At 45.4% G+C, this 24,446-nt stretch overlaps 2 protein-coding genes across 4 annotated transcripts in view; one reads left to right on the top strand and one right to left on the bottom strand.

Moving 5' to 3' along the window:
* Nucleotides 1–12,431, bottom strand: part of SWT1 (SWT1 RNA endoribonuclease homolog) — an 81,997-nt gene extending 69,566 nt beyond the window's left edge. For both annotated transcript variants that reach the window (XM_067535119.1, XM_067535120.1), the window contains exons 1-3: nucleotides 12,346–12,431; nucleotides 9,577–9,651; nucleotides 8,901–8,981 (exon numbers count right to left, since the gene is read on the bottom strand). In XM_067535119.1, coding sequence (XP_067391220.1) covers nucleotides 8,901–8,981; nucleotides 9,577–9,642 — 147 coding nt within the window. In that variant the 5' untranslated portion in view covers nucleotides 9,643–9,651; nucleotides 12,346–12,431. The remainder of the gene's footprint in view (nucleotides 1–8,900; nucleotides 8,982–9,576; nucleotides 9,652–12,345) is intronic.
* A 330-nt stretch (nucleotides 12,432–12,761) lies between these two features.
* Nucleotides 12,762–24,446, top strand: part of TRMT1L (tRNA methyltransferase 1 like) — a 44,794-nt gene continuing 33,109 nt past the window's right edge. Inside the window, exons 1-2 of one of the 2 annotated variants that reach the window (XM_067535093.1) lie at nucleotides 12,762–12,877; nucleotides 20,890–21,042. In XM_067535093.1, coding sequence (XP_067391194.1) covers nucleotides 12,763–12,877; nucleotides 20,890–21,042 — 268 coding nt within the window. In that variant the 5' untranslated portion in view covers nucleotide 12,762. Of the gene's footprint in view, nucleotides 12,878–18,340; nucleotides 18,412–20,889; nucleotides 21,043–24,446 lie in introns of those variants that run through there. The other variant, XM_067535094.1, reaches the window with a different exon arrangement.

Here is a 24,446-nt window from a genome sequence, read left to right as displayed (position 1 = left end):
TCTGGCCAGGTGTACACGAGTCTGTCCGGCGCTACTGCGCCTCGTGTCCTGAATGCCAGCTACACAGCCCCCGACCCCGGCTGAGGGCACCCTTAGTGCCATTACCAATCATCGAGGTCCCATTCGAACGTATAGCGATGGACCTGGTGGGGCCCCTCGAGAAGTCGACCCGAGGACACCAGCACGTACTCGTAATCCTGGACTACGCCACCCGCTACCCAGAAGCCATTCCCCTGCGGAGTGCAACCTCCAAGGTGATTGCCACCAAGTTACTGGAGGTATTTGCCCGAGTGGGAATTCCTAAGGAGATACTGACGGACCAAGGGACCCCGTTCATGTCGAGGTTAATGAAGGACCTGTGTGATCTCCTTCATGTGCGGACCCTACGGACCTCGGTGTATCACCCCCAAACTGACGGCCTGGTGGAAAGATTCAACCGGACCCTTAAGTCAATGATCCGGAAGGTGGTGAGTCACGATGGGAGGGACTGGGACGACCTACTACCATACCTTATGTTCGCAATCCGGGAAGTGCCCCAGGCCTCAACTGGATTCTCCCCTTTTGAACTGCTATACGGAAGGCACCCCCGGGGGATCCTAGATATAGCCCGAGAGATCTGGGAGGCAGAGCGAACCCCTGGGAGGAACATAATAACCCACGTGCTCCAGATGAGGGACCGGATAGCCCGCGTCACCCCTATTGTCCGGGAGCATTTGGAAAAGGCCCAAGAGGCTCAGCGCACCTCTTACAACCGGCTAGCGAGGGTTAGGCGATTCCAGCCCGGCGAGCGGGTGATGGTCCTAGTCCCCACGGCGGAGAGCAAGCTTCTGGCCCAGTGGCAGGGCCCTTATGAAGTACTCGAGCCAGTAGGAGAGGTGAACTACAAGGTGCGGCAGCCAGATCGACGAAAGGGGGAGCAGATCTACCATATTAACCTCCTGAAAGCCTGGCAGGACCCGGAAGCAGGCATGGTCGCCCTCAACGTCCCGCCTCAGGGAGACGACCCCCGGGACCAGGTGACAATGTCCTCCGATCTGACGCCGGCGCAAAAAGCCGAAGCACGGGACATGGTAAGCCGAAATAGGGATGTATTCTCGACCAGGCCGGGCCGCACGACCGAGACATACCACCACATCCGCACGAGCCCCGGCGCCAAGGTCACAATGCGACCCTACCGAATCCCGGAGGCTAAGAGGGAGGAAATCCGGGCCGAAGTAAAAAAGATGCTGGAACTGGGAGTAATCGAGGAGTCTCACAGTCAGTGGTCGAGTCCAATCGTGCTCGTGCCAAAGCCGGACGGCTCCACACGATTTTGCAACGACTTTCGACGATTGAATGAGGTTTCCCAGTTCGACGCATACCCCATCCCCCGAATAGACGAACTGGTGGACCGGCTGGGCAAGGCCAGGTTCTTGACCACATTGGACCTAACGAAGGGCTATTGGCAAATCCCCCTGGCGGACGAGGCGAAAGAAAAGACCGCCTTTTCGACCCCAGACGGGCTGTTTCAGTATACGGTCCTCCCATTTGGGCTACACGGGGCGCCCGCCACCTTCCAGCGGCTCATGGACAAGTTATTGCGACCCCATGGCCGCTATGCCGCCGCCTATCTCGACGATATAGTCATCCACTCCCCCGACTGGGAGACCCACCTTAGAAAAGTGGAGGCGGTGCTAGAAACCTTAAGGCGAGCCGGCCTCACCGCGAACCCCGCCAAGTGCGCTATTGGGCTAGCGGAGGCTAAATACCTGGGACACATCGTGGGGAGGGGTGTAGTGAGACCCCAGGTCAGTAAAATAGAGGCAATTCAGTCCTGGCCCCGACCGAATCGGAAAAAGCAGGTACGGGCATTCCTGGGCGTGGTTGGCTACTACCGGCGTTTCATCCCACACTTCGCCACCAGGGCGAGCCCCCTGACAGAACTGATCAAGGCTCGCGGGCCCGATATGATAAAGTGGAGCGAGGCGGCAGAAGCAGCCTTCAAGGACCTGCGTCTGGCCCTCTGCAGCGACCCAGTGTTGATCGCCCCAGATTTTCAAGAACAATTCATTTTACAGACTGATGCCTCAGAAGTCGGGTTAGGGGCAGTCCTCTCCCAGATGGTCCAGGGTGAAGAACACCCGATCCTATATCTAAGCCGGAAACTCCTCCCCCGGGAACAGAAGTACGCGGTGGTTGAGAGGGAGTGCCTCGCCGTAAAGTGGGCCGTGGAGACCCTACGATACTACCTTCTGGGGCGCGAGTTCTCCCTTGTCACCGACCATGCTCCATTGCTGTGGATGCACCGGAACAAAGAAAAGAATGCCAGGGTAACCCGCTGGTTCCTGTCCCTACAACCGTTTCGGTTCACGATTCAGCACCGAGCGGGCCACCGGCACGGCAATGCAGACGGCCTTTCGAGGGTCCACTGCCTCACGACCCAAGTAGCCCAACCCCTGGGTGTTGAGCAGGGGGGGGATATGTGACAGGGGCTACCGGAGGGTGGTAGAAGGGCGCTACGTTAGCCCAAGAATGATCAAAGCCCTGTTCCCCTAGCAGCTGCCCAAGGCTCCCTCCAGGCTAATCAGGGTCAGCTGAGGCCAGAGCCAGCTGGGATCAATTAGGGTCAGCTGAGGCCAGAGCCAGCTGGTTCCCATTAAGCACTGCCAGGGAGCAGATATGAGGTCCCTGCCAGCCAGGCAGGATGCTCTGGGAGTTTGGAGTTTGGAGAAGGAGCAGGAACTTGGGAGTTTGGAGAAGGAGAAGGAGAAGGAGAAGGAGCTTTGGAGAAGGAGAAGGAGTTTTGGAATTTGGAGAAGAAGCTTTGGAGAAGGAGAAGGAGAACCGTGAGTGGCAGAAGCCAGAAGAAAGCAGAGGGGCCACTTAGCCCCGACGGGGTCCCGGGTAGGGAAGCAGCCCAGAGAAAAGACTTATAGTTTCCTTAGAGCAGCAGCCACCCACTGCTGTCAGCCAGGGACTCTGGGCTGGTGTCCGAAGGAGAGGGCGGGCTCGGACACCCCCTACCCCCCAAACCCTAGACCCCAAGGTCCCAAGGACAATACTCGGCCTGCGAAGACCTGTGGGAAGGCCGGTCCGTAGAGAGACGGCCGCCATCTTGAGGCTGGTGGGAGCCCCGGGCGGCCATTTTGTGTCCTGCCCCAGTAAAAAGCGCTCGGCCCAGGGGAGCACGGAGGCCACCCCATCACAATACAAAACAGTAATATTTATTGAACACTTCTGCCTTTTCTGCTATTATTGTTAATTCTACCATTTCCATCTAGTAATGGACTAATACCACTGTCAGGATTCTTTTTGTCCTTAATATATTTTTAAAAACTCGCTTTTTTTCCCTTCATGCTGGTCATAAATTTTTTTCTTGTGTCCTTTGCTTTCCTTATCAATTTTCTACAATTCCTAACTTCTGGTTTATATTAATAAACTATCAACTTCCTCCTTCTTCCATTTGTTTTTATATATAAAAATGTAATAAGCTGCCTTCACTTCTCCAAACCAGGTTATTTTTAAAAAACCAGCATGGCCTTCTTCCTCAGTTGTGCTTTTTTGGCATTTAGTAAGGTGTTCTTAAAATGATTCCTAATGATAATTCACATTTTTCTGATTAGCCTCTCATGACTAGGGTTCTTATGAGGTTAGTTCTTACGCTGTCACTGGGACAACAGAGACCAAACATGTTATGAGCCTCCATAATGTTCTGTCCGGAGCCAAATCTGGCATATTATGGAGTCGGATGCCTGTGAGAGACAGGTGTCTGTTGACGCCATCCAGCCATTGCATTTCAGGTTTTCCTGGGGGTCCTTTCCATTCTGTTTTCATTGGGTTAAAATCAAAGATGATTCTTTCAGGGAAGATGGTAGCGATTAGGAGCAGATCACCAAATCATCTTCAAGAGCATTGTGTGACTGAGAGAGCAGGACCAGTTTAATTTACAAAACTGATCTCCTCATTTGATTTGAATTTGTACCATCAGATGTTTTCAGTTATTCAGAGATGCTTCATCTGAATGTGTCCAACTTCTTTTTAGTCCCAACAGTTAGGGGCCATGTTCTAGTCCCATAGGTCAGAATACTGACCACTGAAGCATTATATTGTCTCAGCTTCATATCATGTTTGGTTTACGAAAGATATTCTTGATGAAGTGCCCCATTACAGACAAGAATTTGAAGCCCTCACTGCAAAAGCATTTCTTAATACTGTGCAGATTATCAACAGCAGAGCCAAGGTAGGTGAAATCACCAACATTCTCAACTGAGGGGTCATCCCCCTAAGATGCTAGAGCCCACAGCATGTTCAAAATCACCAACCAGAAAAATTCTGGTTCTACCCCAATTAATTCTTCACTCTATGCATTCCATTTCTGTGTTGATTAGCTGACCAGAATTGGAGTAGCTTGCACCAAGAGAATGACCTCTCTAATCAATAAGGTTGTGCAAGTCTTTATATAAGGAGGTGACATTGCTTGGCAGAAACTTCCTTGAATGTGATGGCTTTGGCTTCCTTAAAAGCTTTGCAATTAATGTGTATTACTTTATTGTGAGCACCACTTAGCTTATGATATGTGACCATATCACCGCTCAGACAAGCAATAAGACACTGTTCAATGCCAGTTAAGATATTAACAGAGATCCAGGGCTTCTTGCCTCTTTTTTTTTGGAACAAATGATGGTCATAGCAACATAGGTTGCCAGGGACTTGAAGTTCGTCCAGATGGATTCAGTGTCAGTATACCCTGTCAGGGTCTCAAACCTGTTCAAGATTTCAATGGTTTTAAATGCTATCAATTTTTTGGATAGATCATTTGAATTTGGTAACCTTTTTAGTCTACAAAGGAAGTTTGCAGAGACTAATCTGTGGTCGGCATTACCAATCTCAGCATACCAATAAATTCTGCAACTGCTGATAGATGATTTCCAACAAAGAGACATATAAAGTAATGAATCATTTCCTTTGCTTGGCCATTCTTATTCAACCATGTAAACTGGTGAATTTGTATCTTATTAAACCAAGTGTCCATAATGACAAATTCACGAGAAACACACAACTGTAAAAGCTATTTACCATTGTCATTTAAGGTATCCAGGATAACAAGCCCAACAACATTTTTCCATGCTCCACTTAAATTATCAACAGTAGCATTAAAGTCAGAGGGAGTGATGATGTCACAATTTGAGATAGCTGAAAGAAGAGAGCTGAGCTGATTGTCGAACTGCGTCCTGTCCTCATCAGAAGCTTCACTGGTTGGAGCATAGCAAAGAATAATGGTCCATCTTCCATGCTTAGGCTGGAGTTGGGCTTTAAAGTAGGTGACTAGAAATTGGTTCAAAAGAAAAGATCAATTTGCAGAAATAATGTTTGAAGAGAAGCCCAACTCCTTCCTTTTTTGTATCTGACCAAATAAAATGGTAGTCACCTATTCTTCCCTCACCGTTATCTTTAAGATTGGTTTCAGAGAGGCCAATGACTGACATATTTAACCTGGACATCTCTCTGATGAGCAGCAACTTTGAGCCTTCTTTACTCTTTACTCTGATCAAGAAAGAACCCTATTTATAAGACTAATTCTTATAAATTGCAAATCAGGTTGAACAAGAAAAACATATTTGTGGTTTTCACAGCAGTTGGGTTCAGATAGGGGATGGATAGTCGCTAGCCTGTTAGACCTGGGTCCTGCAGGAAGACATGAAAACCCAGGGCAGGCGTCACCCAGTCTGATATGGTTGGAGCAGCTCTATAGGGAACATATAGCACAGATAGTTAGGTGTCTACTGGTGAGATGTGGCAGTATGGGCGAGACAACCAGTGCAATACCAAAATCAAAGTTACTCAGACAGTTCCTAGGAGCTACAATTATTTTTAATACTACTGATATGAAATCACTGAGCCTGTAATTAATTTAGGCACCATCCTTGCCAGTATGCTAATCAGCAGATTAAGAGCATAAAAACAGCCATAGGGGATCATACCAATGATCCATCTATCCCAGCGTCCTGTCTCTGACAACGGACAGTGCCAGATGCTTCAGAGGGAATGAACATAACAGGGCAATTTTGAGTGACCCAACCTTTATTGTCCAGTCCCAGCTTCTGGCAGTTGAAGGTTTAGGGACACCCCCAGACCATCTTAGCTATTAGCCTTTGATGGACCTATCCTCCATAAATCTATCAAATTCTTTTTTGAACCCAGTTATAATTTTGGCCTTCACAACATCCCATGGCAATGAGTTCCACAAATTGATAGTGCATTATGTGAAGAAGTACTTCTTCACATTTGTTTTAAAACCTGATGCCTATTTGTATTATGTGAAGGGGTAAAAAAAAAAAACACTTCCCTATTCACTTACTCCATACCATTCATTATCTTATTATAGACCTCTATCATACCTCCCCATAGTTATTTCATTTCTGAGCTTTTCAATCTCTCCTCATATGGAAGCTGTTCTATATCCCTAATTATTTTTGTTGCCTTTCTGTACACCTTTTGCAATTCTAATATCTTTTTTAACATAAGGCAACAAGAATTGCATGCAGCATAAAGCTGTTTGGGTTATTTGTCTCCTTCCTGCTAAATATGAATAACAGCATACCAAGTACACACTAGGGCAGGGATAGTTAATAGGCGGACTATGGGCCAAACACAGACTGCCAGACGCTTTTGAACAGATCCCAAAATCTTTTAATTTACTTATTATTGTTGGTTTTTATTATTTTCTCTGGAGTCCAGACATTGGCTATACCTTGACAAAAAATAATTTATCATCACTGCCCTAGGAATCATTAAGTACACCATACACCACCACCAAATACACCACCACAAAAGCTTCAATTTTGATTATATAGAACTTCTCTCTTTTTTTGAAGGAGTACTTTGTGGGGTGTATTTTTTAAGTAGAAAATGCTATATAAATGCAAAACCAATAAAATTGTTTTTAAAAATCACCAAAAGTTTGCTTTGGTAAAAAAACTAGTGTACTTATATCGTAACAATTTTCCTTAGCACATTATATATGTCTTCATACACAGTGGGAACAAGTTTGAGCTGTTTTTGATGGTTTTGTATCAGCAACAGGTTTCCTTTCATTCATATTCCCAACCAGCAGTATATGCCAAACAATCTCACACCTAACAGCGATAGAAGTTGCAGAATTTTCCCTAACAATTCCTATCTTTTCCCTGAGGTCCGGTCTACATTACTACAACAGCTTAACTACAACTTAACTACTACAACATGCTTAACCAGGGTTATGATCAGATCATACTACATGGTTTACTCTTGTTTGTATGAAGAGAACACAGCAGCACAATCTATAAACATGTTAAGTTGGCTAACACATGTTTATCTACTTAGGTTGTGTCTACACTGGCAATTTTTGGAACATTTCCTACCATTATACGAGCAATAGCACAGTTCCAGCAGCTTCAACAACAATAGGAGTCTTTGCACGGCCCAGTGTTTTAGCCACAGTGCTATCTAATACTGTTCAGAACAAGTCTAAGTAACACAATGTACTCCTCGGAGAATTCTGTGCAAGTGCAGAATTCATGTCCCAAGCAGACTCCTGCCCCCACCCCAACAGAATAAATTATTCTGACAGGGAGACAAAGGGAAGCTGAAATTATACCTTTCCCTCCCTCCCCCCGGGCTGATATGGCACCAGAAGAGAGGACAGCTGGCTCACAGGCTGGAGCAGCCAGTTGTGGAGAGGGAGGGAGCAGAGGCTGCCTTCCTCAGAACACCTTGCCTGCAGGGCCAGGGGAGGATGCATGGGATATTGGGGGGGAAAGGGGGAAGACACAGACAGACTGGAGCACATAGGGCTTCTGGGGGGTGGGGGGAAGTCACAGACTGGGGTTCATAAGCAGAGGCAATGAATGGAGGGCACAAGGGGTCACATGCCCCCCAGATTTCTGCCAGAGTTTGCTGGCCTTGCTTGGTCACATGGTGTGGTTAGGCCCCCTCCCTGCACAGCAGCTGCCTGAGCCGGCAAGCTGTGCCCCATGAGGAGAGATAGGAGCAACAGCAGACCTGCAGATCCCAACTGCTTTCTGGGAGGGAAGATAGAGTAAGGGGATTGCCTGTGGGAAGCAAGACTCAAGCTGTTCTGGGGACAGCCAAATCTTTAAATTGTGCCTCTCCACTATTGTCTGTTCAGAAGGGTGGAGGGGAGGGGAGAGGAGGGAGGAGATAGGAGCTAGAGGGTTGACAACATTGAGCCAGGGGCTGAATGGCAGTAGTGGTGCAGGACCCCATAAGTACATGTGCAGATATGCCTCACTGAATGGGGGTGCAGGGACAGACAGGGACAGGAACAAATGTGCCTGGCTGAATGGAAGAGGCTAGGGATCAGCCTGGGTCTGCATGGGGGAGGCTCCCCAACTCCTTAGCAATCCCTCCTCTCCCCCAAAAAACCTGTTGCATACTTCTCCCACCCACATCCAACAACTCTCCAGGTTCACTCCCAGGCTCCTTCCCAGCCAATTACTTCCCACTCCCTAAGCTCCTCCATTGCCCCTTTGCACTACTTCTGAGAGGTGCAGGAAATTAATTTCTGTACTGTAGTTTATGCAAGGAAAATGTAAGCAGACTGTCTATACTACAAAACAATACATATTGCTGACAAGAGAGATAACTAACAGGTACTGCTGAATACAGCCAAGACACCTAGAAGGACATTTCTACTGTTTCTGTATGCTAAAATTATAAATTTATTAATTACATTACAGTACTGCCTGAGGATCCCTCCTGAGATCAGAGCCCCATTGCGCTAGGCGATGTACAAATGTATTATGAGACACAAGAGTCCTACCCTGAAGAGTCAGTTTATATTGGAAACAAAATAGCCAAAGGCTTAGGGGAAAGAGTTATTTTAGAACTGATTATGCTCAATAGTTTTACACACTACTCACCCATTTTCTTTTCTCTGAGGACTGTGTTGAGCTTGCCAAGCTGCATGCCCTTGATTTATTACTTGTCTTACAACAAGAAGGCTGAAAGAATATAATTGAGAAGCAAGCAAGGGGGAAATCATCAAGTGATTATAACATTTTTAATTTTACACATTCATTTTTCATTTTTAAGTACACATTTTCTATACAATTGAAAGTCTGAGTGACTTGTTTGCCACTATTCATTATTGGGAATCTACTTATAATATTGGTCACTGATGGAATCTGATCTCACACGTTAAAAGAACACATTTCTGTGGGAGCCTCTTGTTAAAATATTGACAGCACATCACTGGGTCCTAATCTAAAACAAATATTAAAAAATGAAGATCACTTCTCTGCCTGGAGCTGTAATAAACAACATTGCTTTTTGATTGCCAGTTTCTCTTGGGGAAATAAATGCATACTCCAAGAGGAAATTTCTCTGACAAGTTCTGTACATATACTGCTCACAGCCTTCCTGACAGCTAGATTGAAAGTTAAAAGAACCTGGCTGATTTACTCTCGTTGCTGCCCTTCATGATCCTATCTTTCCTCTCAGCCACGGATTCATTCCTTTTACTATTAAGCATCTAGTAAGCAATTCAAACTCTGATTTAAATGGGTGTCATTTTCACAAAAGCATTAGTCTTCTTACTTTGTTATCCAAGCCATCCAAACTTCCTTCCTTTCGGTTAGACTTCTTGGGTTTCTTTTTGGACATCTCAAATTCCTAAGGAAAGTAAAGTTAATATTATTTCAAAATTACCTTTCCGGTTCTTGCCAAATGCATGTAATTTAAGCTTTAACCATCTGCATAAAATGTGATTGGGGAAGAAAAATACTTGTTACACTGAACTTTCCTCCACCTCAATTCAGCTTCTGAATTTTCTTTTTTTTTTCTGTTTATACTTAACAGAACAATAAAAGCAGACTTCTAGTAGAACTGGATACTAAGATGTCACTGTACCAGTAACACTAGAGAAACCCAGTCAGGGAGGGTGCAGAAAAACAAAAAGAAACCCTACCAATAAAAACCCCCAAAACCCACTCCACTGCACATGCTTCTCTCTGTGGGGAGAGGATGAGAGAGCAAATTACATGAAAGATGTTAGTCATGTTGTTAATGCACTTTTGGGAGGCACTCAGCTACTATGGTGGTGAGTGGTTTTTTAATAAAAAAAAAAAAAAAAAAAAAGCTTCTGTGTCTCCAATTACAGAAATACCTAGCTTGTACTTGTGGACATTTCATAGATTTGTGGAAGTGGACCTCCATTTTTCTTCTCTCTCCTTTTATCTGTTGCTCCCTTATGAACAACTTATTGCAACTAAGTAAAATCATCATATTGTTGAGCTGTATAACTAAGAAATCATAAATTGTTCCCACTATATCACTCCCTCCTAATTTCTCCTCCTTTCCACTCTTCCAGTGGAGTTTTGTGGGATTGCATTACAGATACATCATCCACCTCTTAGACTGAATTTAGGTATAAACTGTTAAAACTACAGTTGGGTTGAGGAAAGTGAAAGTTATAAAGTGGAAACAATTTCTTTGCAGGATGATGCTGTCCATCCAGAAGAGTCCTGCACACCAGAAGTTTACCCCTGAAGTGGGTGCAGAGAGAGGGACCAGCTGAGCCCAGTAGACTGCTTGCATTCAAAAAGCTCAGCCACTAAACGAAGGCTGTGGCCAGCTACCAGAAAAATCTTTGATCCAGGATCCCATCTCTAAGCGTATATAGTACAATGCGAACTGAGCGTATATAGTATATATAGTTTAGCGTATATAGTAAAATGCGAACTGAAAAACTAAATCAGAAAAAGTAAAATTAGATTTTTAACTCTAATAAACACAGGTGTTCTTCAAAAAAAAAAAAAAAACACACATAATGGCATTTTTCTAACAAGAGTCTAACCCAATAACATCATATCACAGAATCACAGAGTTTAAGGCCAGAAGGGACCACCAGATCATCTAGTTTCACCTGTATATCACAAGCCACCAACACCACGCAGCAACCAAATTAAACCAAAGTATTACAATCCTCAGCAGACTAAGCCCTGTGTGCCTCAGGCAAAGAACTGGAGGGACCAAGCTGCACTAATGCCCAAGACAACTGCGATGACAGGAAAATGATTCCAGATGATCCTGGCAAGGAACCCACACCCCATGCTACAGAAGGCAATTCCCCTGCCCCAAGGTCACTGCCAATCTGACCTGAGGGAAAATGCCTTCTCAGGCCCATGTATAGTGCTCACTTAGACCCCAAGCATGTGGGCAAGAACCAACCAGCCAAACACCTTCAAACCTATTATTTGTATCATCATCGAGCCTAAGAGCCCTATTCATGGACCAGGACCCATTGTGGTAGGCACTGTTCAAAACACAGAACAAAAGATGGTCCTTGTCCCAAACAGCGTAAATCTAAGACAAGAGACAACAGGTGGATATGGAGCAGGACACATCACTTAAAATAGCAGCAGCTAGGGCTCCCACCAGTGGGTATAATTTGGTGTTTGCCAAGGTAGTGTAGACCTGGCTGCAGTGCGACATCAACAAGAAAGAGTTAAAAATTAACATATTTAGAGGTTTTTAAGGTGAGGCATGACAAAGCCCTGGCTGAGATGATTTACTTGGGGTTGATCCTGCTTTGAGCAGGGGGTTGGACTAGATGACTTCCTGAGGTCCTTTTCAACCCTCATCTTCTATGATTCTATGAGACAGACAGACAGATGGCAGAGTATAAGTAAACAATGAGACCATATTGGATAAGTTTGTTGTAGGCATCGCAGCAAAGGATCTTTAAGGAAGGTTTTGAAGGAGCACAATGGAGTAGTTACGGATGTTTACAGGCAGCTCCTCCCTCACGGAAAGGGCAGCACCGGATAAAGCAAAAAGATGCTTGTTTTAGAGTTAACAAATGGGAGATGTTGGCCGGCCTTGGAATAAACATCACCTTGAATGGCTGGGCCAGGTCTGCCAGCAACTCCGTGAGCTCTTGTCAGGATTTACCTAACCCCCTTTGCACCTCTGGTGCTAAACAACACCCGGGGGACTGACCCTGCTTCCTACTGCGCCCACCATGGGACGCGCGCGCCGAGAACCTCCCTCCCTCCCCCAGTAAACAGCTCCAGCTGCTCCTCCGCCGCCCCAGCACCGCTGTTTACAGCAGCAGCGGCGGGGGTGCGATACCTCACTACACCCCCGTGCAGACCCCGCGGGTAGCCAGGCTCCCACCCACCCCCCGGAACTGCCCCAGGGAACCACACGGACCTGTCCCCCGGCCCTCAGCGAAGGGGCGGGCGGGCAGCCAGCCGCCCCCGTGTAAGTGAGCGAGCCTTTCTCCGTCCCGAGCCCCGTTCCCAGCCAGCCCGAGGCTGGAGAACACACAGACACACCCGCAAACTACAGGGCTCTACTACTCACAGGAGCCGCCGTCTAGCCAAGGCCCAACGCAGACTTGCTCATCCTCTCTAGCCCCCCGTAGTTTCCTCACTCACAGGGCATTCTGGGTAGCGTAGTTTCCTCGCAGCACATCTTGGCCGTTAGAGTCGTTTTGACGTCACGCTCTTTGTCGGGTGAGGACGGTTGATCGCTGCTATTCTGGGTAGTGTAGTTTTTTCTTCTACCGATGTGCATCTCGGGAAGTGTAGTTTTTATTGGCGGGGCCCGAACGGCTGCACCCCGCCCCCTTGCGGCGAGTCGGCGCGACCGTCTGCCCTGCCCCTGTGAATGAGAAGCGGGCCGCGAGCAGCCCCCGATCAGGAGAGAGGTGTTTGCGGGGCTTGTGTTCCGCCCCGCCCCGCCCCGCTTCGTGCACTTGCAGCGCTGTCTGTGAGGAAGATGGCGGCGGAGGAGGCTGTGTTGGCAGCACTGGCCCGGCTGCCCCTCGAGCACGGGGAGCCGGACGAGGAAGAGGAGGGGGGGGAAGAAGAGGAGGAGGAGGCCGGAGAGATCAGTAAGGGAGCGGCTGTGGGGTGGGGCTCTGGAAGAGGGACCCCTCCTGAGTCCTGGGCCATAGGGGCTGCGCTGAGCTGAGCTGAGGGGGGCGGAGTGGGGGTCCGGCCGGGCCCTGCTTACCCGCTACTGGGGTGTGGTGGGGGGCCTGGGCGCCATGTGCGCTATAGCAGCACCGCCACCGAGCCCGGTGATGGGAGTCAGGACTCCTGCATCCTGCTGCCTCGCCCGCCCGCCCACAGGGAGGCTAACGCCGCCTGCTAGCCGGGGCCGGCTCGTGGTTGTGAAGCGCGGAGCATGGGCGGGATGGTGCTAGGGAAATAATGCAACGCCTCAGTTGCCCCTGGTATGTGAGTAACCTGCTCCTGTGTTATTCCTACACTGCCAGTTCTTTCCGGCGGAGGCCATTGATAGAGCTGCCTCCTCCTCCTCCCCAGTATCCGCGTGTAACGTTTGGAAGTAGTTGTTGAGTCCCTAGTTGGCACAGTGGGGACAGCTCTGCTCCTTGTGGCTGTGTGCATGCCAGGCCGGGTAATGCCGTCCTACACGGTCACTGGCCACCAGCACCCAATGGTTCACGGACACTGAAGACTACACCTCCCTGAGCCTGGAGGTCACAGCCACTGTTACCGGGCCCATGTGAAGAAACTGATGTGGACGCACAGACTGCCTGGCATCACCGCTTGCCTCCCTGCCCCTCATCCCCCCTAAACATTCCTCTACGCCCCCCATGGGGTTGCCGGACGAGCAGGGATACCAGGCACTCTGTGCGTCCAGGTCAGTTTCCCCACATGGATTTTGCTCTGAAGTGTCAGGACCTGCTCTCCTGCCCTCCCCTTACCCAGCCCATGTGGGGAAACTGACTTGGAGGCACAGAGCACCTGAGATCTCCACTCCCCTGCCCGAAACTCCTCCCATGATGGCAGATCATCCAGGACTGTGTCCTGCAGCCTACAGTTCAGGAACCTCTGATCTAGTCTGACCGTTAGTAAAACGTAGGCTATATGACTTCACCAAAATAATTCCTAGAGCAGTTTCCTTTTAGAAAAACATGCATTCTTCATTTAAAAATTGCCAGTAATGGAAAATCCATCAGGACCTTTGGTAAATTGTTCCAATGGTTAATTACCCTCACATTTAACATTTTACACCTTATTCCCAATCTGAATATGTCTAGCTTCAACTTCAAGTAATTGGATCATGTTATACCTTTCTCTGCTGGACTGAAAAATCTATTAGCAAATATTTATTCACCATGTAGGTACTTATAGACTGTAATCAATTTACTTCTTAACCTTCTTTTGTTAAGCTAAATGGATTGAGTTCCTTGAATCTATCACTATAAGGCCTCTTTTCTGATCCTTTAATAGTTCTCATGGCTCCTCTCTGAACCCTCTCCAATTTATCAACTTCCTTCCTGAGAGCACCAGAACTGGACACAATATTCCAACAGCTGTCGCTCCAGTGCAAAATACAGAGACAAAATAAACTCTACTCCTATTCAGGATTCTCCTATTTATGCATCCTGGCATTGCATTGGCCACAGCATCACATTAGAAGTTCATGTTCAGGTGTTTATCCACCACAACTTCAAAATCTCTTTCAGAGTCGCTGCTTCCCAGGATAGTACCCTATCTTGTAAGCATGGTCTACATTCGTTGTTCCTAGATGTATACATTTACCCATATTAAAACATATATTGTTTGCTTGTACCCAACTTCCCAAATGATCGAGGTGGCTCTGAATCAGTAACCTGTCCTCTTCATTATTTGCCACTCCCCCAATTTTTGTGTTATTTGCAAACTTTATTAGTGATGATTTTATGTTTTCTTCCAGCTCATTAATAAAAATGTTAATAGCATAAGGCCAAGAATCGATATCTGCAGGACCCCACTAGAAACACACCTATTCAACCACGACTTCCCATTAACAGTTACAGTTTTAGATCTATCAGTTAGCTAACTTTTAATTTTTTTAATGTGTGCCATGTTATTTTTATGTTCTAGTTTTTTAATCAAAATGCCATGCGGTATCAAGTCAAATGCCTTACAGAAGTCTAAGTATATTAAATCAACATTACCACCTTTTAGATTTTCAGAAATCCTTTGACAATGTCCCTGACCAAAGGCTCTTAAGCAGAGTAAGCTGTCATGGGGTAAGATCGAGGGAAGTGATTATTCCCCTCTATTCGGCATTGGTGAGGCCACATTTGGAGTATTGTGTCCAGTTTTGGGCCCCCCACTACAAAAAGGATGTGGACAAGTTGGACAGAGTCCAGCAGAGGGCAACAAAAATGATTAGGGGGCAGGAGCACAAGACTTATGAGGAGAGGCTGAGAGAACTAGGCTTGTTTAGTCTGCAAAAGAGAAGAATGAGGGGGGACTTGATAGCAACCTTTAACTACCTGAAAGGGGGTTCCAGGGAGGATGGAGCTAGGCTGGTCTCAATGGTAGTAGATGACAGAACAAGGAGCAATGGTCTCAAGTTGCAGTGGGGGAGGTCTAGGTTGGATATTAGGAAAAAGTTTTTCACTAGGAGGGTGGTGAAGCATTGGAATGGGTTACCTAGGGAGGTGGTGGAATCTCCATCTTTAGAGATTTTTAAGCTGCAGCTTGACAAAGCCCTGGCTGGGTTGATTTAGCTGAGGTTAGTCCTGCTTTGAGCAGGGGGTTGGACTAGATGACCTCCTGAGGTCCCTTCCAATTCTAATCTTCTATGATTCTATGTTTCTAAGAGGGAAGGTCCTTTCCTGGTTAAAAGATAGGAAACAAAGGGTAAGAATAAATGGTTAGTTTTCAGAATAGAGAGAGGTAAATCATGGTATCCCCCCAGGGGTCAACATATTCATAAATGGTCTGGAAAAAGGGCTAAACAATGAGGTAGCAAAATTTGCAGATGGTACAAAACTACTCGAGATAGTTAAGTCCAAAGCAGACTGCAAAAATTTAGAAAGGGATCTCACAAAACTGGGTGACTAGGCAACAAAATGGCAGGTGAAATTCAATGTTGATAAATGCAAGGTAATTCACATTGGAAAACATAATCCCAACTATACATATAAAATGATGGGAGCTAAGTTAGCTGTTACCACTCAAGAAAGAGTTCTTGCAGTCGTGGATAGTTTTCTGAAAACATCCACTCAATGTGCAGTGGCAGTCAAAAAAGCCAACAGAATGTTCGGAATCATTAGGAATGGGATAGATAATAAGACCAAAAATATCGCATTGCTTCCATATGAATCCATGCTACGCCCACATCTTGAATACTGCGTGCAGATCTGGTCACCCCATTTCAAAAAAGATAAATTGAAATTGTGAAAGGTACAGAAAAGGGCAACTAAAATGATTAGGAGTATGGAAAAGCTTCCATATCAGGAGAGATTAATTAGACTTGAACTTTTCAACTTGGAAAAGAGATGAGTAAGAGAGGACCTGATAGAGGTCTATAAAATCATGACTGGTATGGAGAAAGTAAATAAGGAAGGATTATTTACTCCTTCTCATAACACACAAACTAGGGGTCAGAAAATGAAATTAATAGGAAGCAGGTTTAAAACGAAGAAAAGGAAGTATTTCTTCATGCAATGCACAGTCAACCTGTGGAACTCTGCCAGAGGATGTTGTGAAGGCCAAGAGAATAACAAGGTTCAAAAAAGAACTAGATAAGTTCATGGAGCATAGGTCCATCAATGGCTATTAGCCAGGATAGGCAGGGATTCCTGTTTGCCAGAGGCTGGGAATGGCTGATGAGATAGATCACTTGCTAATTACCTGTTCTGTCATTCCCTCTGCAGTACCTGTGTCGGAAGACAGGCTACTGGGCTAGATGAACCATTGGTCTGACCCAGTATGGCCGTTCTTATGTTCTTATCTAACCAAACTTGTTATCTCATCAAAAAAAATATCAAGTTATTTTGACAGGATCTATTTTCCATAAACCCATGTTGATAGGCATTAATTATATTACACTCCTTTATTTTATTTTTTATTTTTTTTGTAATCATGTCCTGTATCAGCCACTCCATTATTTTGCCTGGGATCAGGCTGAAAGGCGTATATTACCCAGGACATCCCATTTATCCTTTTTAAATATTGGCACAACATTAGCTTTTTTCCAGTCCCCAGTGCTCCAGAACCTATTGAATATCAATATTAATGGTCCAGCACACTCCTCAGCCAGGTCTTTTAAGACTCCTGAATGCAAGTTATTTGATTTACATTCATTACTATCAACTTCCTGTTCTTCCATTTGATTTATATATGTTTATAGCTGCCTTCACTTCCCCTCTAAATCAGATCATTTACATAAACGTGTAGTCATTTATATATGCACAATGTTAGTGTGAAATCCTACTTTTCAGAATTAATAGTGCTTTTTGCTAGAGCAGTGAAACTTGACCCAAATCTGATGGGACCCAACTGCAAGTGGCAGATCAGGGGGGAAAACAACTGGACGCTAATGGGTTTGGATTGGCTCTCTTCCTCCTGCCCATGGGGTCAGCACAGCTGCATGCCCCACTCCAGCCTGCTACTGCCACCTCACTGCATTGTGTGTACTGTGAAGTGAGTGTGCCTATTGAGGGGCTGCAGCACCTGTCCCTCTGCAGAATGCACGCAGTGTAGCAAGAGGCAGCAGATGGCAGGAGCAGAGCACGCAGCCACTGGCTCACCCAGCTGCCACCATGCTGAGACCATGGGCTGGAGGCAGTGGCAGGACAGATCAGAAAATGATTTGACCCTCTCGAGATCAGACCTAAAAATGAGGCCTGAGCAGATCTCTACTTTACACCTGCTTTGCGCTGTTATAAATGACTTTGCACAGTGCAAGGTGCTGGAAAACCTGGCCCACAGTCTTCTGCTCAACTCTGGCTGAACCAGCATAGTCTGAACTAGTTTGTCCCCACTCTGGATAGGAAATTGTAACTGTTCAAGAGGGGTAGCCGTGTTAGTCTGTATACAGCAAAAATAACGAGAGTTCTGTGGCACTTTAAAGACTAACAAATTTAATTTCAGCAGGCATAAGCTTTCATGAGCCTCATCTCACTTCCTCAGATGCAGTAGGTAGAAATGATACAGCAAATAGGTAACATATAGGAGGCATCATATACATATACAAGCGCATAGAGAACAATGGGGTAGGTGGATAAAAACTGGGTACTTGAGGTCTAATTACAACCATTAAGTAGGAGGTGAGAATGGGTGATCAAAGCAATTTACCTCTTGTAATGAGAGAGCCATTCCAAATCTCTGTTTAAACCCAGTTTAATGTGTCAAGTTTGCAGATAATTTCTAACTCAGCAGTTTCTCTTTGAAATCTGTTTTTGGAGTTTTTTTTGGAGAATTTTTTTTGGAGAGGTCAGTGACAGAATGCCCTGGGAGATTGAAGTGTTCTCCGACTGGTTTATGGATGTTATTTTTTATGTCTGATTTATGTCCATTTATCCTTTTGCGTAGTGATAGTCCAGTTTGGCCAATGTACATGGCAGAGGGGCATTGCTGGCACATGATGGCATATATAACGTTAGTGGATGTGCAGGTGAGTGAGCCCCTTATGGTGTGATTGATGTGGTTAGGACCAGTGATGCTGTCACTAGAGTCGATGTGTGGGCAGACCTGGCAATGGGTTTGTTGCAGGGATAGGTTCCTGGGTTGGACTTTTTGTAGGGTGTATGGTTGCTGGTGAGTATTTGCTTAAGGTTGGGGGGCTGTCTGTAAGCCAGGATGGGTCTGCCGCCCACTGCCTGAGCGAGAGACAGATCATCTGCTAGGATAGGTTGTAGATCTTTAATGATGTGTTGGAGTGATTTTAGCTGGGGCCTGTAGATGTTGACCAGTGGTGTTCTGTTGTTTTCTTTGTTGGGTCTGTCCTGTAGTAGGTGACTTCTGAGTAACTGTTCAGATAGTTGTCTTAACTCCATCTGACAATCCAGTTCCTAATGGCTTACTGCAAGTGAAATGTTCCACTTCTAAGCTAACTTTTTATTAAGCTTTTCTTAATCATTTGTTCTGATGTCATATTGTATAATATTTTAGTGCCATAATCTGTACTTTTATCCTAAAAGCTCAAACAATTCATCTTCTCGGTTTTGCAATTCAGTTTCAGTATTAAATTCTGCTCCTACTGGTGCACGAACTGACTACACAATTGTACCAGTGCCTAATGATTTTGATTTTTAGCAGTTTAGAACACTAAATCAGTGTTAGCACACCTAACACATTTAGTTCCAGCTTATTTGAATTTGGCATATGTACTAAAAAATAAAAAGATGGAATTCCCCCTTCTTCTTCCATTCCTCCTCGGTTTATTTAATTGATAAACTATATAAGAGTTTGTCCCCAAACAGCTAGAATCTTTCCCTTTGCCTATGTACTCTCTATTTACAAAAGCTGGCCACCAAATAATAGGACTTTGAGAGAGATTCTGTTTCTTTGTGAATAACTGGCTCCTATACAGTTATCAAGCTCATTTTTAAGCTGGCCTGGAGAGTTTGGGCCCTGAGCCTTTCCCATCCAACTCTCTAAATTCATTTCTTGGCCCCCATCTCCAATGCCCCCCATTGCATTCCTCTATATATGTTATTTTAAAGTTATTAACTATCTATATTAAATTGTGATTTTTTTTCTATCCAAACATCCACTTTCCTAAACTTTTATTAGCTACTATTTTAAAATGGAGTCCTGTATTTTACATACCTTATTCTTGGCTGCTTTGTGTGTGACTGGTCTGACCGTGTTTTCTTCCCGTTTTCATTCACTTTGCACTGATCTTAGGCTCCACCATCTGCCAGAAAGCAAAATTTACTTCATTATCTGTATTTTCTCCAAATGCTTCACTGTATTCTTTTGGCCATAGATCCTAAATTCCAAAGAAATGTTTTCTTTCTTTGGACCCTAGAAACTATAAAAATGGTTTAGAAAAATAAGCATCAGTCTAAAAGGGAATCCCCATTTATAGCAGATGTCTCTCCTTGTAATATCTTGTAGCTCCTCTCTTTAAAAAATGTCAGGGAAAAGACAGAAATTATATCACCACATTACAACATTTTTGCATAGAACCATCTAATCCAGGGGTCCCCAAACTATGGCCCGCGAGCCGCATCTGGTCCACTGACACATTTTGACCGGCCCACTGCCCCCTCCTGTCCCTGCCCCTTCCCCCCGCCTCTCTGCCATGTAGGCCCAGTGCGCCACTCCCAGCCCCACCTCTTCACCCCCACCCCCTTCCATGTGATGTGGGCCCAGCCTCTGGCCCACCATAAGAGTAAGACTGACTGGTGTGGCCCTCGCAGCTGAAAGTTTGGGGACCCCTGATCTAGTCTGAGCGTGTGTCTGCACTGCAGATAAAGGTGTGACTGGAGCACAGATAGGCACACCTATGCTTATTTGAATCTAGCTAACAAGGATAACAATAGTGTAGACATAGAAGCACAGGTTAACAACCAGAGTTCATATCCAAGTCCCTGGCACACTTGTACTCTGGTGCTAGCCCATACTGAAGCCCATCTTGCCACGTCTATGCTGCTGTTGTTACCCATACTACCTAGATTATTGCTAGCACAGGTATGCCTTCCAATGCTTTGATCACTCCTTCACTTGCAGTGAAGACATACCCTGAGTCCTCTATCCAAAGAAGTGATTTTGATTTTCCAAATTTTGTTTAGTAACTTATAGCAGTTTTGTAAAATTCTACTTGCTCAGGACAAGTAGGTTAATTTTTGAAAAGCAAGTAAAATATAAATATTTCATTAACATCAGAATCTCCATGTTCAGAATGGGTGAGTAGATTTTTCTGTCTGAGGTAGTAAATTGCCATGGTGGTTTTTCAAGAATGAGATGTAGTTACCCTGAAATTATTCTCTGATGTAGTGATTAAACAGCTTCTCTCTCTTCAAAGTCATCACAATCCTTTTTTCATGATATGTAGCAGGAAAGGATGGAAAACTGAAACAGAAAATAACACTCATAATTCAAATATTATGTAAACAAGCGGATTGGTTTCTGATTTTTTTTTCAGATGGCTTGGTTGTGTCTGGAAAAATGGATAGCAACAAACTAGATGTGGACATGTCTGAAGCAGAAATGGAAACCAAAGAGGAAGGAACAGAGCAAGAGTCTATAAGGGAGTCTGATAGAACTATTTTGGATGCCTCATCTGATTCTCCAAGAGGTTTGCTAACCAACTGCAGCAATCTTTGTAGTAGAGGTGGAGAAAAGGATGTGAAATGTCATTCTTAGTACAAATTGTGTTACAGGTGGTGTTTCAGCCACAAATATATACTGATACACAGAAAAGGTTGTACTCCCCCGATGCCGTGGATTTAAAATGTTTTTCAGATGAGCTGGCATTTTCACCTGTATTATCATTTCTAGAAATCTCTTCTAAGGCGCTTATTGACACAGGAGCATAAACAAGTCATGTTGTTGAAAGAGCTGGGATCTGCATCCATATTGTAACTGATAGTGCCACTTTTTTCATTCTCTTGGTTCAGATAAATTATAGGGACTAGAGAAAGGCATTTTAACTGAGCACAGAACTGGGAGCTAGAAATTTCTGGGTTGTAATCACAGCTCCAACACTTACCTATTCCCTGCCTTGGGCAAGTAATTTAATCCCTGCTTCAGTTTCCCCACCTCATGAGGTACTTGAAGTTTAAGGTTTTAAAAGAGGAAAACCACTATAAAACCAAGTATTATTTTGAATCTGGATCTCCTGTGTCAAACTCAAGGAAAACAGTATGTAAAGGCAACAGCCAAATGATCATATCTCAGTGAGGAATGGTGCAGAATTTGGTAAAAGCAAGAGAAGTTTTGAGTATTTGAAAGTAATTTTAGAGGTAATTAATCTCAGCCCAACTGGCCCAAAAATGGATGAAGTACTTAAGTTGTCTTATGTGCCATGGTTGTGTTAATAACTATGTTTGTACTAATACATTGTATGCTAGGCTTGCCAGACAGCTCATAGGACAGTTTTACATCCCAGATTTTACATGATGTGAATATGGAATGGCATCAACAGAAAGTCCACAAATATAAGATGTAAACAGATTGTTTGAAATTCTTAAATTTAGCTTTTTGAATATCTTAAAAAAACAGAAAGAAAGAAATCTGGAACATTTAGGAACTCAAGCCTGGTCTACACTGTTAACGTAGGTTGATGGAATGCAGCTTCTGTCGACCACATAAAGTATGTGTCTCCACTAGCATGTCAGTTCCGCCGACCTAAATCGCGGTGAAATTCAACTTAATAAAACTACCTCCACAAGTGGCGTAGCGCTGAAGTCGAATTCTATGGGTTGAATGAGCGTTAGTGTAGGCAGAGCACAACGTAAATTGACGTCATTGGCCTCCGGGAGGTATCCTATAATACTCTGCTCTGACCACTCTGGACATTCGCACTCCGCTACACCATGGCCACGTAAACTGGAAATAGCTCCTCCCCTCAAGCCCCGGGAAATTTTGAATTCCCATTTCCTGTTAGGTCAGTGTGGAGAGAGCTTGCCAGAGAACTGATCATGGTGACTGTATGCCCCAAAGGCGCTCCAACCTGGAGTCGACATGAGGTCTTGGATCTCATCAGTCTGTGAGGTGAAGAGTCTGTTTTGGCTCAGCTCCGAGCCAGCAAAAGAAATTTGGATATCTACGAGAAGATATCACGCAGCGTGTTAGAGAAGGGGCACAACAGGGACGTGCAGCAGTGCCATGTTAAGATCAAAGAGCTGAGGCAGGCGTATCAGAAAACTAGGAAAGCTAACAGTCATTCTGGTTCATTACCAAAATCATGCTGCTTTTACAAGGAGCTGCATGCGATTCTCGGCGGAGACCCCATGATTATGCCACCACACTGCGTAGATACCTCGGGAATCCGAGGCCAGGATGAATGAAGACGAGTCTGTGGACGAGGAGGAGAAGGAGGATGGGGGGGGGCAGGTGATTGGGGTATCTCTTCTCCCTGAAAGCCAGGACCTCTTTGCCACACAGAAGCAGCGCAGCCAGAAGCAGGAAATTGTGACTGACCAGAATGCTGTGGAAGGCACATCTGGTGAGTATGTACTGTAAATTGCATTTCTTTGGTCATATCCCCAGTCCAGATTCTTGTACCAGTGAAAAAATTGGTGTGTGTGTTGGTGGGGCTGTGCTTCCTCGTAGTTGGTGTGCTTAAGCATAGGGTTCACCCTGGAAAAGATTATTTATGCGCACAGGAATGCTCCAAGAATTCTCAAAGGATATCTCCAGGAAGCTTTAATATAAGTACTCTGCAATCCTTTGCAGAAGGTTTCTTGGGAGGGCAGCCTTATTTCTTCCACCGCAATAAGACATTTTTCCCCACCACTCTATTATTAATTGTGCAGGCATCATCACGGAACTCAACATAGCAGCATAAGAGCCAGGCCTGTCTTCAGATGCTTGCAGCAAATCCTCTCATTCCACCTGTGTTACTCTCAGGAGACTGATATCACTCATGGTCACCTAGGGAAGATGGCACATGTTTACAGTATACGCCCAAGAAAATGTTTTTAAAGTGTGTGTTATTCCACAGCCATGGATGGTTTCTTGGATCAGTACACCACAAGCAGGACTTTGTTGCTATGGGCCTTGGGCATCCGCCAATGGGTGCCCATTTTTTTTCTTGAGTCACTTCACACCTACCCATCCCCACCCTTTCTACCGCCTCTTAAAAACCTGTTTTGGGGAGGACAATGGGAGCCCCACAACCAGGCTGCTCTGAGAAGCATGGACTTGTGCAGCATGGACACCAGGGATTTCCCTAAAAGAGATGCACCAGCCCCTTACTTACCACGGCTGGATCGGCACTCCGATCCCTGCAATAGTTAGACAATGGTATGCGAGTCTAGCTTTGCCTTGGGAATGTTCAGGGGAGTTATTTTTGCATTGTAACATTGCTTTTCGTCCACAGGACAAGTTAACAATGGGCATCTTGTGCTTTGCTTCCCTTTCAGTGGACAGCGTGGCCTTCAGCGCACCGTGTAATACTCCTGCTGAGCGCCTATCACAGATAAGAAGGGGAAAAAAAATGCAGGATGACATGTTCAATGAGATAATGAATGCCTCTGTGGCTGCTGACGCAGATCTAAGAGCATGGAGGATTTCATTATCAGAGAAACTGAACATGGACGTGGACAACAGGAAGGCAGCCCAGGAGTATGAGCGTTCAATGCAGGATGAGATGCTGCCTATAATGCAGGATCAGTCAGACATGTTGAAGCATCTGGTTGAGTTCAGGAAGCTCAGCAGCAGGAAGGACTCCCTCTGCAGCCCCTGCAGAACTCTGAGCTAATGCGGTCTTTCTTAGCCCCCACCCCCCAAGCAGTCTAGGAGGAGGTTGAGCAGGGTGCAGTACGTGCTCCACTCCTTGCTGGTTGAGGGAAGCAGAAAGAGGTGATGCTCTCTTTAAGGAGTGGGAATGTGTGCTTCTTTTGTGCATGCACAGTGAAACTGGGCTCTATATCCCTTCTCAGCCTCCAGACAATGCATTCGGAACATTAAATTATCTTCCTTTCCATCCCTCTGTTAAGGATCACCAATAAAAAAGTACTGCTTTACAGTTCATTA

The sequence above is a fragment of the Emydura macquarii genome, unplaced genomic scaffold (genome assembly GCF_026122565.2).
Source record: "Emydura macquarii macquarii isolate MOO-44397 ecotype Brisbane River unplaced genomic scaffold, CSIRO-AGI_Emac_v2 contig_3477, whole genome shotgun sequence".
NCBI lineage: Eukaryota > Metazoa > Chordata > Testudines > Chelidae > Emydura > Emydura macquarii.
This window is presented reverse-complemented; position numbering and strand designations above follow the sequence as displayed.